At 46.1% G+C, this 20,181-nt stretch overlaps 1 protein-coding gene across 1 annotated transcript in view; it reads right to left on the reverse strand.

Annotated features, from left to right (window-relative positions):
• The window catches only part of dnah1 (dynein, axonemal, heavy chain 1), a 1,119,271-nt gene that overhangs the window by 614,467 nt on the left and 484,623 nt on the right, over positions 1–20,181 (reverse strand). The window contains exons 29-30 of the mRNA XM_072472076.1: positions 18,297–18,485; positions 13,237–13,342 (exon numbers count right to left, since the gene is read on the reverse strand). Of these exons, the coding sequence (XP_072328177.1) occupies positions 13,237–13,342; positions 18,297–18,485 (295 nt within the window). The remainder of the gene's footprint in view (positions 1–13,236; positions 13,343–18,296; positions 18,486–20,181) is intronic.

A 20,181-nucleotide genomic window follows, 5' to 3' on the forward strand; every position in this document is an offset into this window, starting at 1 on the left:
TCATCTATGTAAATTGTGAACAGTTGTGGGCCCAACACTGATCGCTATTTCTTCCTTGATGACAGATTCCAGCATCTTCCCTACTACCGAAATTAAGCTAACTGGCCTATAATTACCCGCTTTCTGCCTACCTCCTTTTTTAAACAGTGGTGTCACGTTTGCTAATTTCCAATCCGCCAGGACCACCCCAGAGTCTAGTGAATTTTGGTAAATTATCACTAGTGCATTTGCAATTTCCCTAGCCATCTCTTTTAGCACTCTGGTCCTCACCTGTCATAGCCTCATTTCCATCAGTTACTGGCATGTTATTTGTGTCTTCCACTGTGAAGACCGACCCAAAAAACCTGTTCAGTTCCTCAGCCATTTCCTCATCTCCCATTACTAAATCTCCCTTCTCATCCTCTAAAGGACCAATATTTACCTTAGCCACTCTTTTTTGTTTTATGTATTTGTAGAAACTTTTACTATCTGTTTTTATATTCTGAGCAACTTTACTCTCATAATCTATCTTACTCTTCTTTATAGCTTTTTTAGTAGCTTTCTGTTGCCCCCTAAAGATTTCCCAGTCCTCTAGTCTCCCACTGATCTTTGCTACTTTGTATGTTTTTTCCTTCAATTTGATACTCTCCCTTATTTCCTTAGATATCCAGGGTCGATTTTCCCTCTTTTTACCGCCCTTCCTTTTTGTTGGTATAAACCTTTGCTGAGCACTGTGAAAAATCACTTGGAAGCTTCTCCACTGTTTCTCAACTGTTTCACTATAAAGTCTTTGCTCCCAGTCTACCTTAGCTAGTTCTTCTCCCATCCCATTTTAATCTCCTTTGTTTAAGCACAGAACTCTAGTGCTTGATTTTACCTTCTCACCCTCCATCTGTATTTTAAATTCCACCATATTGTGATCGCTCCTTCCGAGAGGATCCCTAACTATGAGATCCTGAATCAATCCTGTCTCATTACACAGGACCAGATCTAGGACCGCTTGTTCCCTCGTAGGTTCCATTACATACTGTTCTAGGAAACTATCACGGATACATTCTATGAACTCCTCCTCAAGGCTGCCTTGACCGACCTGGTTAAACCAATCAACATGTAGAGTAAAATCCCCCATGATAACTGCTGTACCATTTCTACATGCATCTGTTATTTCTTTGTTTATTGCCTGCCCCACCATAATGTTACTATTTGGTGGCCTATAGATTACTCCTATCAGTGACTTTGTCGCCTTACTATTCCTGATTTCCACCCAAATGGATTCAACCTTATCCTCCATAGCACTAATGTCATCCCTTACTGTTGCCCGGATGTCATCCTTAAATAACAGAGCTACACCACCTCCCTTACCATCCACTCTGTCCTTCCGAAAGGTTTGATACCCTCGGATATTTAACTCCCAGTCGTGACCATCCTTTAACCATGTTTCAGTAATGGCCACTAAATCATAGTCATTCACGATGATTTGCGCCATCAACTCATTTACCTTATTCCGAATACTACGAGCATTCAGGTAAAGTACACTTATGTTGGCTTTTTTACCTCTGTTCTGAATCTTAACACCTCGATCAGTAACCTCTCCTAAGTTATATTTCCTCTTAACCTTTCTCCTAATGTTCCTTGTCGTCGAACCCATATCTTCCTGTAACAACCTGCTGCGTCGCTTACCATTAATGTTTTCACTTCCCGTTTTATTTCTTTTAGTATTCCTGGTCCTATTCACTGAGCTCCCCTCAGTCACTGTACCTTGTACTGTCGCCCTTTTTGATTTTTGACTATGGCTTCTCTGCCTTACACTTTCCCCCTTACTGCCTTTTATTTCTGTCCCTGTTTTACTACCTTCTAACTTCCTGCATCGGTTCCCATCCCCCTGCCACATTAGTTTAAACTCTCCCCAACAGCTCTAGCAAACACCCCCCCTAGGACATCGGTTCCAGTCCTGCCCAGGTGCAGACCGTCCGGTTTGTACTGGTCCCACCTCCCCCAGAACCGGTTCCAATGTCCCAGGAATTTGAATCCCTCCCTCTTGCACCATCTCTCGAGCCACGTATTCATCCTCTCTATCCTGACATTCCTACTCTGACTAGCTCGTGGCACTGGTAGCAATCCTGAGATTACTATCTTTGAGGTCCTACTTTTTAGTTTAACTCCTAGCTCCCTAAATTCAGCTTGTAGGACCTCATCCCGTTTTTTACCTATATCGTTGGTGCCTATGTGCACCACGACAGCTGGCTGTTCACCCTCCCCCCCCAGAATTATGAGGCTGATGGTCCTCTGTTCTCCTGCCTACCTGCTCCATTGCTCTAGGCAATGGCAAACCCAGTAATGGATGTCATTTGTCTTTTAATATTGCACTCCAGAACGAGTTCCTGCTTCCTCCCTGCACCTGCTGCCTCTAATTGGGTGCTGAACTCACGTCTGGACATTTCCCCTCAAAAATCAGATTGCGTCACTGATGTTGATATGGTGTGGGCTTGGGACCCAGAAGTGATCCGGTTATTCATTTTCATAGATTATCATAGAATTTACAGTGCAGAAGGAGGCCATTCGGCCCATCGAGTCTGCACCGGCTCTTGGAAAGAGCACCCTACCCAAAGTCAACACCCCCACCCTATCCCCATAACCCAGTAACCCCACCCAACACTAAGGGCAATTTTGGACACTAAGGGCAATTTATCATGGCCAATTCACCTAACCTGCACATCTTTGGACTGTGGGAGGAAACCGGAGCACCCGGAGGAAACCCACGCACACACGGGGAGGATGTGCAGACTCCGCACAGACAGTGACCCAAGCCGGAATCGAACCTGGGACCCTGGAGCTGTGAAGCAATTGTGCTAGCCACAAGGCTACCGTGCTGCCCCAAAGATGACCTGAGATTAATAATTCAGCCCATAGTGTCAGCTCCTCCAAGGATGGACATGCTAGCCAAACTATTACAGGCTCCCCTATTACTAAACCAACACCTCACTGTGAATATTCAGCTTTTCTGACCTGTTGGGGATTCAATTTGTATGCATCAGTAGAGCACAGGTAGAATGAATTGTCAGGTTGGATATTCTATTTGTGAAATATGGAGGTAATGTTTCCTCCAGTTGCTAAGGTGAGTAAAAAATTCAGTGTAAATTTGAAGTGGCTTTCCAGAATGCTAATTCAAGTTGGGCCATGGTTGCAGGATAAGTGGAACAGGTTCAAGTCATCAAAAGGCATTTATTACTGGAAACAGTTTCTCCTTATTTACGCTAACAAAAGTAAAAATGATTTTGAACACCTCTAACAAATCTTCTCTTAACATTCCCTGCTCCAAGGAGAACAACCCAGCTTTTGACAGGTTATCCACAGAACTGAAGTCTCTCAATCCCTTTACGATTCAAGTAAATCTCCTTTGCATCTTCACCAAGGACTTGACATCCTTCTTGAAGTTTGTGCCAGTATTATTATTCCAGCTGAGGAATAATCAATTTTTAAATTAAGATTCAGCACAACTTTCCTGGTCTTGTACTAAAGACAATGGGCTGGATTCTCCGCTCCGTGACGCCAAAATCGCGTTCGACGACGGGCAGAAAATATGGTTAGATGCCAATATCGGGAGCAGCACAATATTCACAGTGAGGTGTTGGTTTAGTAATAGGAGAGCCTGTAATAGTATTCTCCGCCCTATGAAAAGCGGCGTACTCTAGGAGTACGCTGCGCCAATTATCCACGGCCTCAGGCCATCGCGGTGCTCCGTCCCCGACCAGCCGAGTTCCCGACAGCATGGGTTACGTGTGCTCACACCGTCCGGAATCCTCGTGTGGCAGCTGCAGACGCAGTCCGGGGTCACCACAGTCGGGGAAGGGCCGGTCCGCAAGCAGAGGGGGCTTCATTCAGGGCTGGGGCACTGTGGGCGGGCGGTCCAGGGCGCGCGAGCAGCAGAAGGGGAACACTACTTTTGCGGTCCGGGTCTGCGCGCTGAGTCCGTCATGGAGCAAGGCGCGGCCATTGCAGGCCGCTGCCATGCGCATGCGCAGCCACAGAACCGGAAGTGCTCAGGGCCTTATTGGCAGCTAGAGCTGCGAGCGCTACACTGCCTCCCTGCTAGCCCCCAGTAAAACAAGGAATCGATGGCCGTTTTGCGCCAGTTTTCCTGGCGTAAAAGACCATCGTTTTCATGCCGGCGTGGGGACTTAGCCTCCAAAACGGAGAATCCAGCCCAATGGGCCTATATGCTTTTTTAACAGCTTTCTCAACTTATCCTGCCACCATTAAGATTTGTTCTTGCTCCTCCCAGAAACACAAAAAATCCATGTGAAGCATTGTACACCAAACACTCCCAAATTGGCAGTGGATTAAAGTAAAAGCCCATTTCCCCATCCACCATTCCTTTCCTGGTTTCCAGCTTTGTTTTTCCACTCCAAGCCTTCTTCATCCTCTCTGATGTCAGCGGCCCCTTCTCTTCATCTGATCGCAAAATGTTTCCTCATAATTCCTCCACATCTTCTGTTTGATTTGATTTCCTCCAAATTTCGACTTCCCCTGGCCTGGTTTTTATCCTGGTCTATTTTTCATTTCTTTTCCTCATCTACTACAGGTAATAGTCTATGCCCAAACACCACAATAGCTGCAGGAATCTGGTCCGCTGTGGGGCAGTAATTGGAATTGACCTCAGGGGCTGGATCGCTGTTTCTGAGACGAAGTGCTGACGGCAACAAAGAATCCGTGGACTTTCACGACATAAACATTGGCGCCACACCTGCACCGATTCCGCTACTATTAATGGGCTAGCACCAGTGCCAAGTGGAACCGGTGCCAAGTGGAACACAATCAATTCCATTGACAAACGGTGCAGGATTCACCGGGTCCGCAATTGACACTCAGGAGGCTGACAAGCTGCAGCCAGACATAAACGATTCTCCCCACACTCACACCATCCCGGCCAATAAGATGGGTGTACGGAGAGCAGCTCTACGGTTCATGGATGCCAAACTGGAGACCCTCCTGAACGCGGTGGAGGAGCGGTGGATAACCCTGCACCCCGGCCCGGGAAGGAGGCTGCCAGGCGCTGCCGTCTGTCGTGCCTGGGCAGGTGGCAGAGGCAGAGGCAGTCAGCGCTGTGGGCACCGTTGCCCGTACTGGCATGCAGTGCCAAAAAAAACTTTGCAACCTCCTCAGGGCGGCAAGGGTGAGTAGGCAGCACTGTGCCCCCCGGCACTAACCCGCCCCCCCACACACCCGTAGCCTGCCCCCTCCCCCATCGGGGGTTGGCCGAATCCCCACCCTGCCCCACATGCCAGCACCCATACCAGCCGCCATGGCCGGGTCCCCTGGCCACTAAGGCCACCAGTTACCCACCCCCTAGGCTACATGCGTTGGACTGTCTAACACTGTCGTTGTATGTGTTCCCTCCCTCCTTCCCTGGGATCCTCATAGCTCCTTCGCCAAACATCCAGAGGTAGACGGCGTCCCCAGGAGTGAAACTGCGGAGCAGCCTCCGACGTCTGCATGGTATCGGACCGCTCTCAACACTGCTGGGCCTTCTTCCCGATCTGGTCTGCAATGATCAAGCTTAAGCACGTCTAGAGCCGTTGGTCCATGTGTAGCTCGACCGGTGCAAACCCCACGGTTGCATGCGGTGTGGCCCTCTAATTAAACAATCGGGTGTTCCAGGTTCCGTTGGTCAGCTTCTTCATCCCCCTCTTAAATGTTTGGACCGCCCATTTGGCCAGTCCATTTGAGGTCAGGTAATATGGGGCGGTCTGCACATGGCGGGTCCCATTCACGGCCGTGAATGCCTCGAACTCTGCACCAGTGAAAGCGGTTCTGTTATCGGAGACCGGTAGTTCTGGGATACCATGTGTGCTGAAGGTGTAGCACAGGCAGTTTACAGTCACCCTTGCGGTTGTAGCCTGCATGCTGTGGACATCGAGCAACTTCGAGTATGCATCTCCAATGATCAGAAACATCGATCCCTGGAAAAGGACCGGCGAAGTCGATATGAAGGCGTGATCGCAGTTGGCCCAGCCATTCCCAAGGGGTGCAACGGCTAAGTAAGAGGAGTTTTCTGGTTCACCTGACATGACCCGCATCGTTGGGCCAGTTTCTCTACATCCGTGTCGCTACCCGGCCACCAGACGTAGCTGCAAGCAAGTATATTCATCTTGGACACCCCCGTCTGATAGTTATAGAGGTCCTGTAGTAGGTAGTTCGCCTGCCCTTGTCCCCCAAAGGAGGACACTGTCGTCCACACTGTGCTCCGGACTTTTGGAGGTGTAGGCCTTCAATTGTCAGGTAATGCTCTTTTCTGGGCCCCATACAGTATCACGTGGTGGACCCGGCACATCTGCCTCTCCATCTGGGTCCAACCCTTTATTCGGCCGTCATCACCGGCAATGAGTCCATAAAGTGGAGTGCAGCCACCACCTCCTCTGCGGAAGGGTAGTAGGCAGCTTTTTGGGGAGGGGGAGGTAGCTTAACGCATCCACATGCGGAATCTTCAACCTGGGGGAGGTTCCAAGCGGTACTCATGTGCCCCCAACAATGGGGCATAATGTTGGATCCTGGCATACGCGATCGGGGGAATTGCTCGGTCTTCTTTGAATAGGCCCAGTAACAGTTTATGGTCAGTGTAGACCGTGAAAGTATTCCCGTAAACATATTGACGGAACTTAGGGACTCCAAAGACAACCGCCAGGCCATCCTTTTTGATCTGTGCTTAATTACGCTCAGCGTCAGCGAGCTCGCGGGAAGCGAATGATATCAGACGTTGTGACCCTTCGGCCATGAGGTGGGCGAGGTGTGTCACATGTCAACAGCAGCGGCTTGGCAGGGTCAAAGTGCGTTAGTAGTTGAGAGGACAACAGCTGCCATTTTACCACGATGAATGCCTGCTGTTGAGATGGTGGCCAGTCCATGGTTGACCCTTCTCTAGCAAGAGGTGTGCATTTCCCATAATAATTCACTAATCCGAGGAAAGAGCGCAGTTCTGTCTAGCTGCTGGAGTCGGGGGCCTATTTTATTGTCTGCACCTTGTCCTCTACAGGGTGCAACCCATTCTAGATCCCTCGCTACCCCAAATAAATGACTTTAGGGCCATGAAAAACACATTTTCCCTGCCGGAGGTGGACAGCCACCTGCTCAAAACACTATAGGATATCTGACAGATTCGCCAGATGGTCCTGGTCGGACGCCCCAGTGATAAGGACACCATCCAAGTAGACAGCCACCCTGGGTAATCCCCGCAGGACGTTCCCCATCACATGCTGGAAAATAGCAAATGCAGACAAAACCCCAAACGGCAATGGGGTATACTGGTATAACCCCCTGTGGGTATTCACGGTGATGAATCGGCGGTAGTCCGGGTCCCGTATTAACTGTAGATATGCACGACTCATGTCCAGTTTCGTGAACATTAGTCCTCCGCACAGAGGTCCTCAATTCAGGGGACCGGGTTTGGTTCACACGGGAAACACAGTTCACTATCATCATATAGTCCCCGCAGAGATGCATGGAACCATCTGTTTTGAGTACTGGTACAACCGAGGTGGCCTAATCGCCGAATTGTACAGGGAAGATGGTCCATAAATGTTCAAGCCTGTTTAATTTGGCTTTGACTTTTGGCTGCAATACGCAGGGGACCGGGCAGGCGCAGAAATAATTAGGGTCTATGTTGATTCAGGCCTCAGGCCTTTTGATTGTCCTCAGTCCGTCTGCAAAGATCTCGGGGAATCTGGCCAGGACACTCTTGGAACCATACGGGTTCATGCGGCATACCCTCTGCCAGTCGGGTTTCAAATGGTGCAGCCAATCTCGATCCAACAAACATGGTCCCCCATCACGAACTGCCACCAATGGTAGGTTAGCAGATTGATGCCCATACAGGGCAGCACTTTAGCACAGTGGTTAGCACCGTTGCTTCACAGCGCCAAGTTCCCTGGTTCGATTCCCGGCTTGGGTCACTGTCTGTGCGGAGTCTGAATGTTCTCCCTGTGTCTGCATGGGTTTCCTCCGGGTGCTCCGGTTTCCTCCCACAAGTCCTGAAAGTCGTGCAGTGTTAATGTAAGCCTACTCATGACAATAAAGATTATTATTATTAAGTCACCGGTACCTGGGTGGTGCCCTCATTGGTCAATGGCTCTCCAGTGTAGGTGGCCAACCTGGCCTTGGTGTCATGGAGAGTCAATGTGTGGGGGACACAGCTGCTCCAGGATCCAGCTCCATGTCGATGGGGTGTCCATTTACCAAAGGGGACACTTGAATTGGAGAAACCCGTGGTGCCATAACGCTGGGAAGTTGTTGGTAAGGGTCCTCCTTGCAATCGTCGGCATAATACAGCATGTCACAAGGGGGGGGTGGAACCATCTGGAGCGGTGGCGGGTGGGCCTGGACGTCTGTCTGAGTAACCCTGCTCCGCGGGTTTGTTCCTGCGCTCCACGGTTGCTCTGCAGCGGCCGCCACCATCTTCTGGGCAGTCTTCACACTGCCGGGTCTCCCAGTTAGCCAGCCAGGATGGACCTTGGTGGCATCGTCCAGAGTGCCCCAGATTGAATACTGCCATCCCTTGAAGCTCTTGGACTCCCACCTCCGTGCACTTGCGTGACTCGGCAATCTCATTTGCACGTTGCAAAGTCAGTTGGGTTTCGGTCAGCAATTTACTCTGTGTGGCGGCGTCCCGGATCCTGCAGACAAAACGGCCATGAAGGGAGTTGCTTAGGGTAGGCCCAAACTCGCAAGTGTCAGCCAGCTTCCTCAAACGCCCCCAAAAATCGCTGCTTGATTCACCTTTGGGGTTGGGTAGCCGTGTGGAAGCAGAATCTGCAAACAACGAGTGGTAAATGTGGATTTTAAGTGGTTTTTTACCAAGGCTACCAAAGCTGCAAAAGACCGGGAATCAGGCACGTCCGGGTGTGTCAAACGTTTGATAATGCCAACCTCCGTTAGTAGGGTTAAGGTCTGCCATTCATCTCCAATTATGCCGTTGGTCCGAAAAGAATATTGCATACGCTCTATATATTGAGTCCATACATCATTACTCACATCAAAGGCCTCCAGCTTTCCTATATCAGGCATCTTGGTCGGTTGAGGTAAGGCCTCTTATGGCCTAGATGAAGTGGTCCAGTTATGGAACACACAGTGCGGGCGGCAACTCAACTTCAGCCCCATCGGATACTACACTGGCGACGAGGATGGGGTTTTGACCTATTGTGCTTTGCACACATGGGTTTGAATCCCATCCTCGTCGCCTGTGTAGAATCCGACGGGCAGGAAACACTCATAGGACACAAGGTAGGATACAAAGAAAGAGATTTTTTAAGATACACTTCTAAACGCCTACGCCCTGAAGGGTCATCCTCCCCGACCTGGATCTCGGTGGGGGGTTTTATACTGTGGAACGTTCCCTTTTAAGGGGAAGCTCCACCCCGAATTACCAGGGGAGTTCATACTCGTTATGAGCAAATGGGAATCAGATGGTGCACACTCCTTTACTCCCCAGGGGGTCATAACACTTCGATAGTTCATTTTTATTTGCTTTCTGGATAGGCCACATTCATTATCTATTTCTAGTTGACCTGAGAAGATAATGCAGGAGATTTGAATGCTAATCTCAGATGTTGTTGCACTACCTGGGATTTCAGACTCACCCTTTCTGTTGATGAGACATTTCCATAGTATCATAGAAACTTATAGCATAGAAAAAGGACATTCAGCCTGGCCTGCTTCTGTGATTTCTTTGAATAAACAGTTATGCTTAGTCCCAACAATTCCACTTATTTTTGCCCATTATCCTGTTAGTTCCTTAGCCTCAAGTACTATCCAACTCCCTTTCACCATTCCAGATCATGACAACTTTGAGTTTTAAAAAATCCTCATCATCCCTTGATGGGTGGAATCTTGTGAAGGTGACAGGAATCTCAGCTGCTGGTTGGAGAGCTGGCGGGAGCCTCACATTGCCTCTTTTTAGGAAGGCCCATTGTTCCATTCAGACACTTGACAGGCTAAGTCGGGCCTTCCCTCGAGATCTGCTTAGGGAAGCAAAAATTCCGCCCACTGAAAACTGCTGGCCAATAAAAGGCCAGCAACTCTATTGGATAGCAGCGCAACTGGAGAGATGGTAATGTCCACCTGAGGCCCAGGATCATCTCTGGATCCCTTGCCAGAAGTGAGTGATGGCAGAAGGGGAAGGGCGGAGGTAAGGGGTGGTCAGTAACAAGGACAGGAGGGTGGTTCTCAGTCGGTCGTCCTATTCCCGATGCCCTCATTAGTATAGTGGTTAGTATCTCCATCTTTCACGCGGGAGACCTTGGTTCAATTCACTGATGGGGAGTTTATAACAATTTGGGAGGTCAGTTAGCTCAATTGGCTGGACGTTTGGTTTGTGATGCAGAGTGAGTAAAAAAAAATCCTCATCATCCTATCATCCCAACTGCTAACCCCGCCTTCTCAACTTTTTCTCTCACCGGAGGTGTGGTGAACTTCAGGTTAAATGGCCACCAGTCAGCTCTCCCTCTCAATGGGAGAGCAGCCTATGGTCCTCTGGGACTATGGCAACTTTCAATGGAAGCCAACGCCATTCAGTACAGAGCAAACAGCGCATGTAGGCTTCTGCTAAAAGACCAACCAAAGGTTTCTACATAATCTATCTCTAAAGGGCATGCTGCTATACAAGCCTAGACTCATGGAAGGACCGGTTAAAATGATGCTACAAAACATGAATCCTAAACAAGGATTTTGTAGTTCTTCTCGTCATCAAATAAATTTAATAGATTTCAAATAATTAATTACTAGCTGTGTAGTTATGAAACTGTTTTCTTTGATGATAAATGCTGAAATTATAACAGGCAGATTTCAAGAAGAACATTGAGCCCATCAAATGTAAAACTGCCTTTTCAACTCAGGAGAAAATGGTTTCCAATTAGGTTTTCATATGCTGTGAGTATAGATTCAATGCTGGTGTATGATTTTAATTTACCTGACAGCTTTTCTAATGATTCTTCATTCAAGGCTCACGAATCTTCATTTTCATCACGCAGAATAGCTTTGGATTAATTTATATCAAATAATTGTACCTGATCTTCCGATGCCATCCCCGCCCCATACCTTCCATTCCTCTCACACCATCCTCATTCTTGCGATCCCCAACCCTACCATCAATCCCATTCCCTCCCACCCTCCAGTCTCCCATGCACCTCATGTGCCAAGCACCACCCACTAAATAAATTAATCAACAGGCCTGTTTCTTAAACTGACCAATCAAGTCAGTCCAGACAGACAAAAACTGATTTTCAATATTCGAGATGGGTGAAAAGGAATTATCACAAGCAATCATTTTCCCCTGTATAATCAATTTACTTTCTGCGACCTGATAAGTTGCTTTATTTTATGATGACATCAAAAGATTTATATTTTTGAAACTCCATAGAAATATCACTAATACATAAAGACTCAAGCGAAGATGGTACTCAGTAGTGAATACTGCTGCTACATTGTGTTATCTTAATGTTACTACAATTATGCAATTCTTCATTGAACTTTCCCCAGCCTAGTTGATATAACTAGCTTTATAACTACAAGCTGCAAAATAAATCTTTTATGAAGATTCTCCATCTCACTTCAGGCCAATCCACATCCAACAAACTGCACTGACAATTCTGCTCTGATCACATTTTGACAGCTGTGACAAATTCCACCAGAGCAGCTGAGACAATTTACAACATTCTAAAGCAATCAACAAGGTTTTCAATAAAAGAACTTGCAATACTGATTTAAAAAACTGTTAATTCATGTTATCCCCTAACTTTAATCAGAATCAGTTTGTTTAGTCCTCCAGCTCCTATTATAGATTGTGATGGGGTGGGGGGGGTCCAAATGCTAACAAATCCTTAAAACAAAACTCAAGGATCTATATCTGCATTTGTATCTTTACCAAATACAAATAATTCTTCGTTGGGCAATATCCAGTCTGTGTATCAAGGTTTGTTTGATTCTGTCCATTCATTTTTGAGCTATATTGTTTACAGGCAAACAAGTGTGAAAGTATTACTTTCACCCACTTTCAGTGGTATAAGTAATAAATGCCACATAGAAAGACACAGGTCCATCATCAACTAGATAAACTAGACTAAATACAGACATAGGTTAGCTGCAATGGAGCAAAACATTTATCCAACACATTTAAAAGGACACCATGGAACCTCAGAGGACTGAGGTGGTTTAATATCAAGAGATCAACTTACTATCTGAACAGATTGAGTTTTAGTGAATGGGTTGGATAAATGAAAAGCCTATTTTAGTATCATATACATATTTTCATTCTTTCCACATTTCTGTGGAAACCCCATTTCGATGCTCCGGTCCTCCGCTGGCAAGGGCACTGAGTAACCCCCATCCCCCAAAGCAGGAGGATGCAAATCAGAGGATGCACAAGTTTGCATTTGATTAAAGGGCTAGAATTTCACACAGAAATACATTGCATTAACCAGTGATTGACAGTTTTATTACTCCAGAGACAGATGTTTGGTAGATTGTTAATCTGTGAAAAAGAGGAAGTGAAAGCATTTAGCTGCTTTTGATGTGATAAGGAATTGTCAATCACAGGAAGTGGCTAACACTGGCCCTCAGTATCAGGCTGGCTGCTCAAAATGGCAGCCTGATACCGGGATTCCGATGGAATCCGGCAAGCTCTCCTTCCAAGCATACATTAGTATGGTAAAGGAGAGAGAATCGTAGCTGGGCACCGCTCCAGTGCCAGCGGAAACTAGTAGCAAGTCCCCGCTGCACTTGGTTTCCCGAACGGAGAACTCAGCCCTTAGTCTTATAACCATGGTTTCATAAAATGCATTTGTTGCCCAATTTGTTAGGTTTCTTTGGATAAGAATTCACTTCTGAAGATATGAATCCCTTCAGTGTGTCTGTATTGAATATTTTTCAAAAACATTTTATTTGTCTCCATTCTTATACTTGTACAAATGTAATGTATTTTAAATAGCTTGCCAATAAAATTTATTACAAAATCATTTAAAAAAAATGCTCAACTCTTTCAATTTTTTTTCTGTCATTTGAATTGAAATAGAACAATACTGGGTGGGTTGGATAATTCCATGATGTTCATTTTGGTACTGGGTTATGTTTTCACACTGTGGTTCCATTATCCTCTACCTCTGCCTGAATATTATAATTGTTCTCGACTCTTGTGTGTAACACCAAGGTAGATTAACTAGCCTTAAGAAAAAGGCTGTTCTGCATTAATAGTAAATATAAGTCCAAACTCACCCTTTGTTCCTGTGCTTTCTGAATTGTTGTGATCTGTTGTGCCACCACCGACAAAACTTCAATATCAATCCGATTAAACTCATCAAAGCAAGCCCAGGCTCCTGAACTGGAAAAGCATCACAAGAAGCTATTAGTTAGATGACACTAATTTATTTGGACTGTGGTAAATTGGCAAACTAGAATGCAAAGTATAAAGAATGGTTGAGATGTAGGCAATACAGTGTGAGATTTTATAATTCAGACATATCCAAAGAGATATATACGGTGTGAGATATAGTTAGAAATAGAAATTTATGCATTGTAAATGCAAACAGGTGGATACAATTCTATAGAAAATGAGTGGCTGAATTAGCGCTAAATGGGTAAGCATGTGGTTAAAACTGATTGAAACACCAATTATTATTTTTTAAAATAAATTTAGAGACACCAATTCTTTTTTTTTCCAATTAAGGGGCAATTTAGCATGACCGATTTATCTACCCTGCACATCTTTGGGTTGTGGGGGTGAGACCCACGCAGACACGGAGAGGATGTGCAAACTCCACACGGACAGTGACCCAGGACTGGGATCGAACCCGGGTCCTCAGCGCCGTGAGGCAGCAGTGCTAACCACTGCGCCACCGTGCCACCCATGAAACACTAATAATAAGTCTATGGGCAGAAGGCAATAGGTATCAGCAGTAGTTTAGTTGGTAGCATGCTTATCTTTAAGTCAGAAAATGTGGGTTCCAGGCCCACTCCAGAGATGTAAGCACATAATATATCATAGAATTTACAGTGCTGAAGGAAGCCATTCGGCCCATTGAGTCAGCACCGGCCCATGGAAAGAGCACCCTACGCATGCCCACACCTCCGCACTATCCCCGTAACCCAGTAACCCCACTTAACCTTTTTGGATACTAAGGGCAATTTAGCATGGCCAATCCACCTAACCCACACATCTTTGGACTGTGGGAGGAAACGGGGGCATCCGAACGGAAGAAACCCACGCACACACGGGGAGAACATGCAGACTCCGCACAGACAGTGGCCCAAGCCGGGAATCGAACCTGGGACCTTGGAGCTGTGAAGCAACTGTGCTAACCAATGTGCTACCCATTACAGTACAATACCAAAGGATTGTTGCATGGGATTGTGTTTTTTGGGTGTGATGTTAAACTGAAGTCCTGTCAGCCCCCTCATCCTCTGAGTGAAGAAAGTCCTCCTCATCTCAGTTTTAAATGCCTATCCATTGTACTGAGAGTGCGTTCTGTGATTCTAGAATCCCAGCCAGGGAAAGATCCTTCCTGTATTTACCCTGTCACGCCTTGTAAGAATGCTGTATGTTTCAATGAGATCAACTCCCATTCTTCTAAACTTGAGAGAATACAGGCCCAGTCTCCTCAATCTCCCCTCATAAAACAATCTTGCAATTCCAGGGATTAGTCTGGTGAACTTCCACTGCACACCTCTAAAGCAAGTATAGCCCTCTTTAGGTAATGAGACCAAAATTTTACACAGTCCCCCAAGTGGGGTCTCACCAAGGTCCTATACAATTACAATTCTTTACTATAATACTCCCAAGGTGATAAGGTTCTGTTCTGATGTGTCTGATCTGGAAATGCCGGCGTTGGACTGGGGTGAGCACAGTAAGAAGTCTTACAACACCAGGTTAAAGTCCAAAAGTCCTGTTGGACTTTAACCTGGCGTTATAAGACTTCTTGATGTGTCTGATGGCATTGGTTGGCGTGATGCTTTGGAACTCAATGCTGCTGAAGGTGTTATTAGAACCAGAACTTCTGGTATTCCATGCGTACAGAAACTCTGTCATCATTTCTCTATTGTAGGATGGCAGATAGTGGAGCTCATGCGGTGTATCTCTACCCTTTTGGAATGTCCATTTACCAGGATCAAAAACATGGAGCCAATAAAGTCTGCGTGCACTTGCACCCATGGCCTTCCAGGCCACTCCCATTCATGTAGGAAGCCTCAGGGAGGGGGCTTTTGATTCTCCGACATAGAGCGTGCCAAGTCCAAAATGCCTGAGTTGAGGCTGGCCACCAGATGTAGCTCCTGGCAAATATTTTCATTGTTGACACTCTAGGGTGGCCATTATGTTGTTTCATAAGTATCGGATGCCATCTTGGATGAGGGACAACTACTTGGGTCCCCCAGAAAATTTTACCATCCTCAACACTGAGCTTGTCTTCCTTAGTCAGATAGGGTTTCTTTTCTTCTGAGGGTTGTCTGCGGAATCCACCATTCAGGATCGTGTATTTTAGTTTAGACAGAGTTGGATCTTTTTGTGTCCAGGCTTTAATTTGCCTTGTGGACACTGGCAAAGTCTCTAAAAAATGTAAGGTCATTATGACCTCTTCCAATGCTGGTAAAGGAGCCGAGCTTGTGGGAGGCGACTCAACGCATCGGCGTTAAATATCCTGGTTCCAGGGCGTGCACTGAAAGATATTCATAAGCTTCAAGTAACAGGGGCCACTGCTGTATCTGGGCAGAGCCAATAGGTGGAATTACCTTATTCGCATTAAAAATTCCCAGCTTGTGGGAGGTTAATATTCCGAAATGCCTACCGCAGGCATATTGATGAAACTTTTTTACACCAAACACGACCACCAAGCCCTCTTTCTCAATTTGAGAATGCCTCTATTTGGCATCTGAAAGGGTCCTCGGTGCAAATGCAATAGGCCTTCGTATTCCATCTTTCCAGCGGTGTGAAAGTACTCCCACAACCCGTAAGCAGAAGTATCACATGTCAAAACAAGTTCCTTCTTAGGGTCAAAATGGGCCAATAAGTTGGATGACAGCAATTGTTTGTTTAACTTGTTTAACCTCGCCTGTGATGCCTCCCAAGACTTTCTATAGTACTTCTATAGTAGAGCATGCAAGGGGGTCTGTAAGAAGGCCAAATTCGGGATAAATTTCACGTAATAATTTACTAATCCCAGGAATGTTTTTTGGAGTTGGTGCTTCCTTGATGGCCTGTACCTTGTTCACTACTGGATGTAAACCTTTTTTATCCACCCGATAGCCCATGTAGACCTCTTCATTTGCTTGAAAAACACATTTTTTACGATACAGATGTACCTAGCTCTCAAGAATCTCTGCAAGATTTCTTCTAGGTTTCTCAGCTGCTCTTGTTTTGAAGTCTCCATGACCAGGAAGTCATCCAAGTACACTACCACTTTGGGTAATCCTTGCAGTATGTTCTCCATGTTCTGTTAGAATATGATGCACACTGATGAGACTCCGAAGGACAAACGAGTGTACTCATATAGGCCATTGTGTGTGTTGATTGTAACATAATTCCAGGAAGGCTCGTTTAATTCAAGTTGAAGATAGACGTGGCTTAAATCCAACTTAGTGAACATCTGGCCACCTGCTAACTTGGCGTACAGGTATCCGATTAAAGGCATGGCGTATCTATCTAGCTTGGAAGCCCAATTGAATGTTAACTTTTAATTAATTGAATCTCTGCAGTGCGAAGGACGCCAAGGAGTGTCTGCACCGACAGTCTGAAGAGCGCCTCACCTAGGCCCACTCCTCCGCCTATGCCCCCATTTAACTTGCACATCTTTGGTAGCTAAGGGGCTATTTTAGCATGGCCAATCCACCTAAACTACACATCTTTGGACTGTGGGAGTAAACTTGAGCATTCAGAGGAAACGCATGCAGACACTGGGAGAACATGCAAACTCCACCCAGTCACCCAAGGCCGGAATTGAATCCAGATCCCTGATGCTGTGAGGTAGCAGTGCTAACCACTATGCCACCTAATCTCCACAGAGGCGAGCCAATTTTTCTAGTTTAAGGACAAGGACGACAGGCTTGTCAGACTCTGAAAACTGTACCTATTATGCCTAGATTTTCCAAGGCGCTCAAGTTCAGTCTTCCACCTTTTCCAATAGGGCGTATGGAAGCAGTCTCGCTCTAAAATATTTGGGTGTAGCATCGAGGTTAACATAAATCTTGGCTTTGGCTCCTCTTATTTTCCTAAGTCCTTTCTGGAAAACTTCAGGGTATTTGCTGATGACTCCATACAGTCCTCCCACACACAGCCTGAAGATCTCCAACCAGTTCAGCCTGGTTCGCTGGAGCCAATCTCTCCCCATTCGGTTTGTTTCTTGTCCCCGCACAACGATGAGTGGAAGTCAGGCTGATTGCTGCCTGCAAGTCACTGGGAGTCATTGTGGTGTCCTTTATTCGTAATTGTTACCCCGTGTCAGTAGCTAGTCTGGCCTTCATATCTTCTAAGCTGAAGCTCTGAATACCAGTTTGGAGGTGATCATATGTCTGCTCCCCGATAACGGAGACCGCAGCTCCCAAGTCCATCTCATTTTTCAATAGATGACCATTTACTAGCAGTTCCATCATTATCAGGATGACCTTGGTCGTAATTATGTGATTTTTATCACGCTGAATGTCAGTAAGATCACTTTCTGTTTTTCATCTCCATCAATATTATTAGCCTGCAAAAAGTAACGCATGCACTCTATGTATTGGGCCCAGTGTTCTCCACTTACATCATAGAATTAAAAGTTTACCGAAGAGAGGCATTTTTTTTCTTACCGGAGAAGCTGTTTGTCCTCGACAATGAAGGTTGCTTAGAGAAAAAAACGTGTTTACTCCTCATCGTCAATGTAGTAATCTCGCCAAGGACATTCTTCTGACACTATACTCTTTTATTTATATAATGGAAAAGGCTGCATATCTTCTGAAATGTTCTCATCAGTCTCTTGAGTGAGGATAATATCCAAATGTGCCCCCCCCCCCCACCACACACACAAAAAGGTTGGACAAGCCTGACCTTGACAAAGCTTTTAGTCATTTGACCTAATATCTCCACATGTAGCTTGCCGTCATATTTTGATTTATACTGATCCTGTAAGGCACCTTGGGACATTTTATTACATTAAAGGTTCTATATAATTATAAGTTATGCTCTGCTAACTGGAAACTTTCAATGATACATTCCAAGGGGGTTAAACAATACATTTATCTACATTAAAATCAATCTAGCTTCCATGGCCGAGAGTATGGGAACACCAGTATCTTGCACCATCTCATACCTGGCCAAACCTTTAAGAAATTTTCCCATTGCTAAGAAATCCAGCTGGTCAGAGCAGTTGAAAACGACAGTCTGTATGGCAAGGGCTTTACCCAAGTCTTTGGTAGTTTCAGTTTTTCCTGTGCCAGCAGGTCCAGCAGGCGCACCACCGAATTTAAGATGCAAAGCACCAGTTAATGTGAGGTAGCACCTAGAAACAGGAAGAGGTGTTTCAAAATCCATTTCAATAATACAGCACAAAAAGAAGCTCTAAACATTGATTTTGTGAAGTTAAAAGATGACAAGTGAATTAAAAGTATATTCCATTTATAAGTCTTATATGGGATGAGTTATTTGCAATATTGAGCTTTATTGAAATTGTGTTTTCAGACAACTCGCATACCTTTTACTGTAATGAAGTGATATTTTCATTCACTACACATTAAATCCTTTTTCAGATTGAAGAGATGAAGTGGAGGAAATGCAACTCATGGCCAGGGAAAAACTGGCATTAGATTTGATTAATTTTCCGGCGCACTCAAAATCAAAGGCAACATTTAGTCTTCCAGGGTGCCACCCGAAATAGGTTTTAAATTTTTGAAATATTCAAACTGAGTTTCTACACGAGCTGTAGGACCTGGATTATGAAATTCATATGCCATCGGACGGAACAAATGTCATACACACACTACCTAGTCATACCAGGTAGACAGTAGCCTAAACAGTGATCCTCAAATGCCAGTGACCTCTTGCTGTATGTTTTAGATCTGTTGGAGAGTATGGGAAGGATTATGGGCCTGCTGGGAAGGTTTCGAGGGCTCTCAGGGTACAAACTGAATGTAGGGAAAAGCGAGGTATTCCTGGTGAATGAGCGGGACAGCGGGCTAATTTAGGGTGGATGCCATTTACGGTAGCGAAGGATAGGTTTAGGTATTTGGGGATTCAGATAGCGAGGAAATGGACGGGGCTCCATAAGTGGAACTTAACTAAGCTGGTGGAGGAGGCCAGGGAGGATCTTAAGAGGTGAGATACTTAACGTTGGCGGGGAGAGTCCAAGTGGTGAAAATGAATATTCTGGCTGGTCAAGGTGAGGGATTTGCATTTGGAGGAAGGATTCGCCAGTCTGGAAGAGCTAAGGAAGAGGGTAGAGCTGCCAAGGGGGAGTGAGTTCAGGTATCTGCAGGTTAGGGACTTTGTGCGAAAGGTCTGGAGGGGATTCCCTAGGTTACTGGGATACACCCTGCTGGAGCGACTGCTGCTTCCGGATGTGGAAGGGGAGAGAAGAATTGGGGATATATATAAGTGGCTGGGGGAGCAGTGAGGTGTGCAGTATGCAAAGATCAAGGAGAAATGGGAAGCGGAGTTGGGAGGGGAGATCAATTGGGAAGTATGGAGTGAGGCACTGCGAAGGGTAAACGGGACCTGCTTGAGTGCAAGGATGAGCCTGATACAGTTTAAGGTGGCGCATAGGGTGCATATGACTCGGGCGAGAATGAGTTGGTTCTTTCAAGGGGTAGCAGATGAGTGTGAGAGGTGTGGGCGGGGGCCAGCGAATCACGCGCACATGTTTTAGGATTGCGAAAAATTGGGATGATTCTGGGTGGGAGTGTTCGCGGTCTTAGCCAGGATAGTGGAGGAGGAGGTGGACCCGGACCCTTTGGTTACATTATTTGGGGTTCCAGAGAAGTCGGAGCTCATGGAGAGGAGGAAGGCTGATGTCGTGGCCTTCGCCTCTCTGATTGCATGGCAGCGAATTTTGCTGAAGTGGTGGTCGGCATCACCGCCGGGGGTAGTGGCTTGGTTGGGTGACCTGTACGACTTCCTGCGGTTTGAGAAGATAAAGTATGAGTTAAGGAGCTCAGCAGTGGGGTTTGAGGAAAGGTGGGGGATGTTTGTGACCATGTTTA

Source organism: Scyliorhinus torazame, chromosome 13 (genome assembly GCF_047496885.1).
Source record: "Scyliorhinus torazame isolate Kashiwa2021f chromosome 13, sScyTor2.1, whole genome shotgun sequence".
Classification (NCBI taxonomy): Eukaryota; Metazoa; Chordata; class Chondrichthyes; order Carcharhiniformes; family Scyliorhinidae; genus Scyliorhinus; species Scyliorhinus torazame.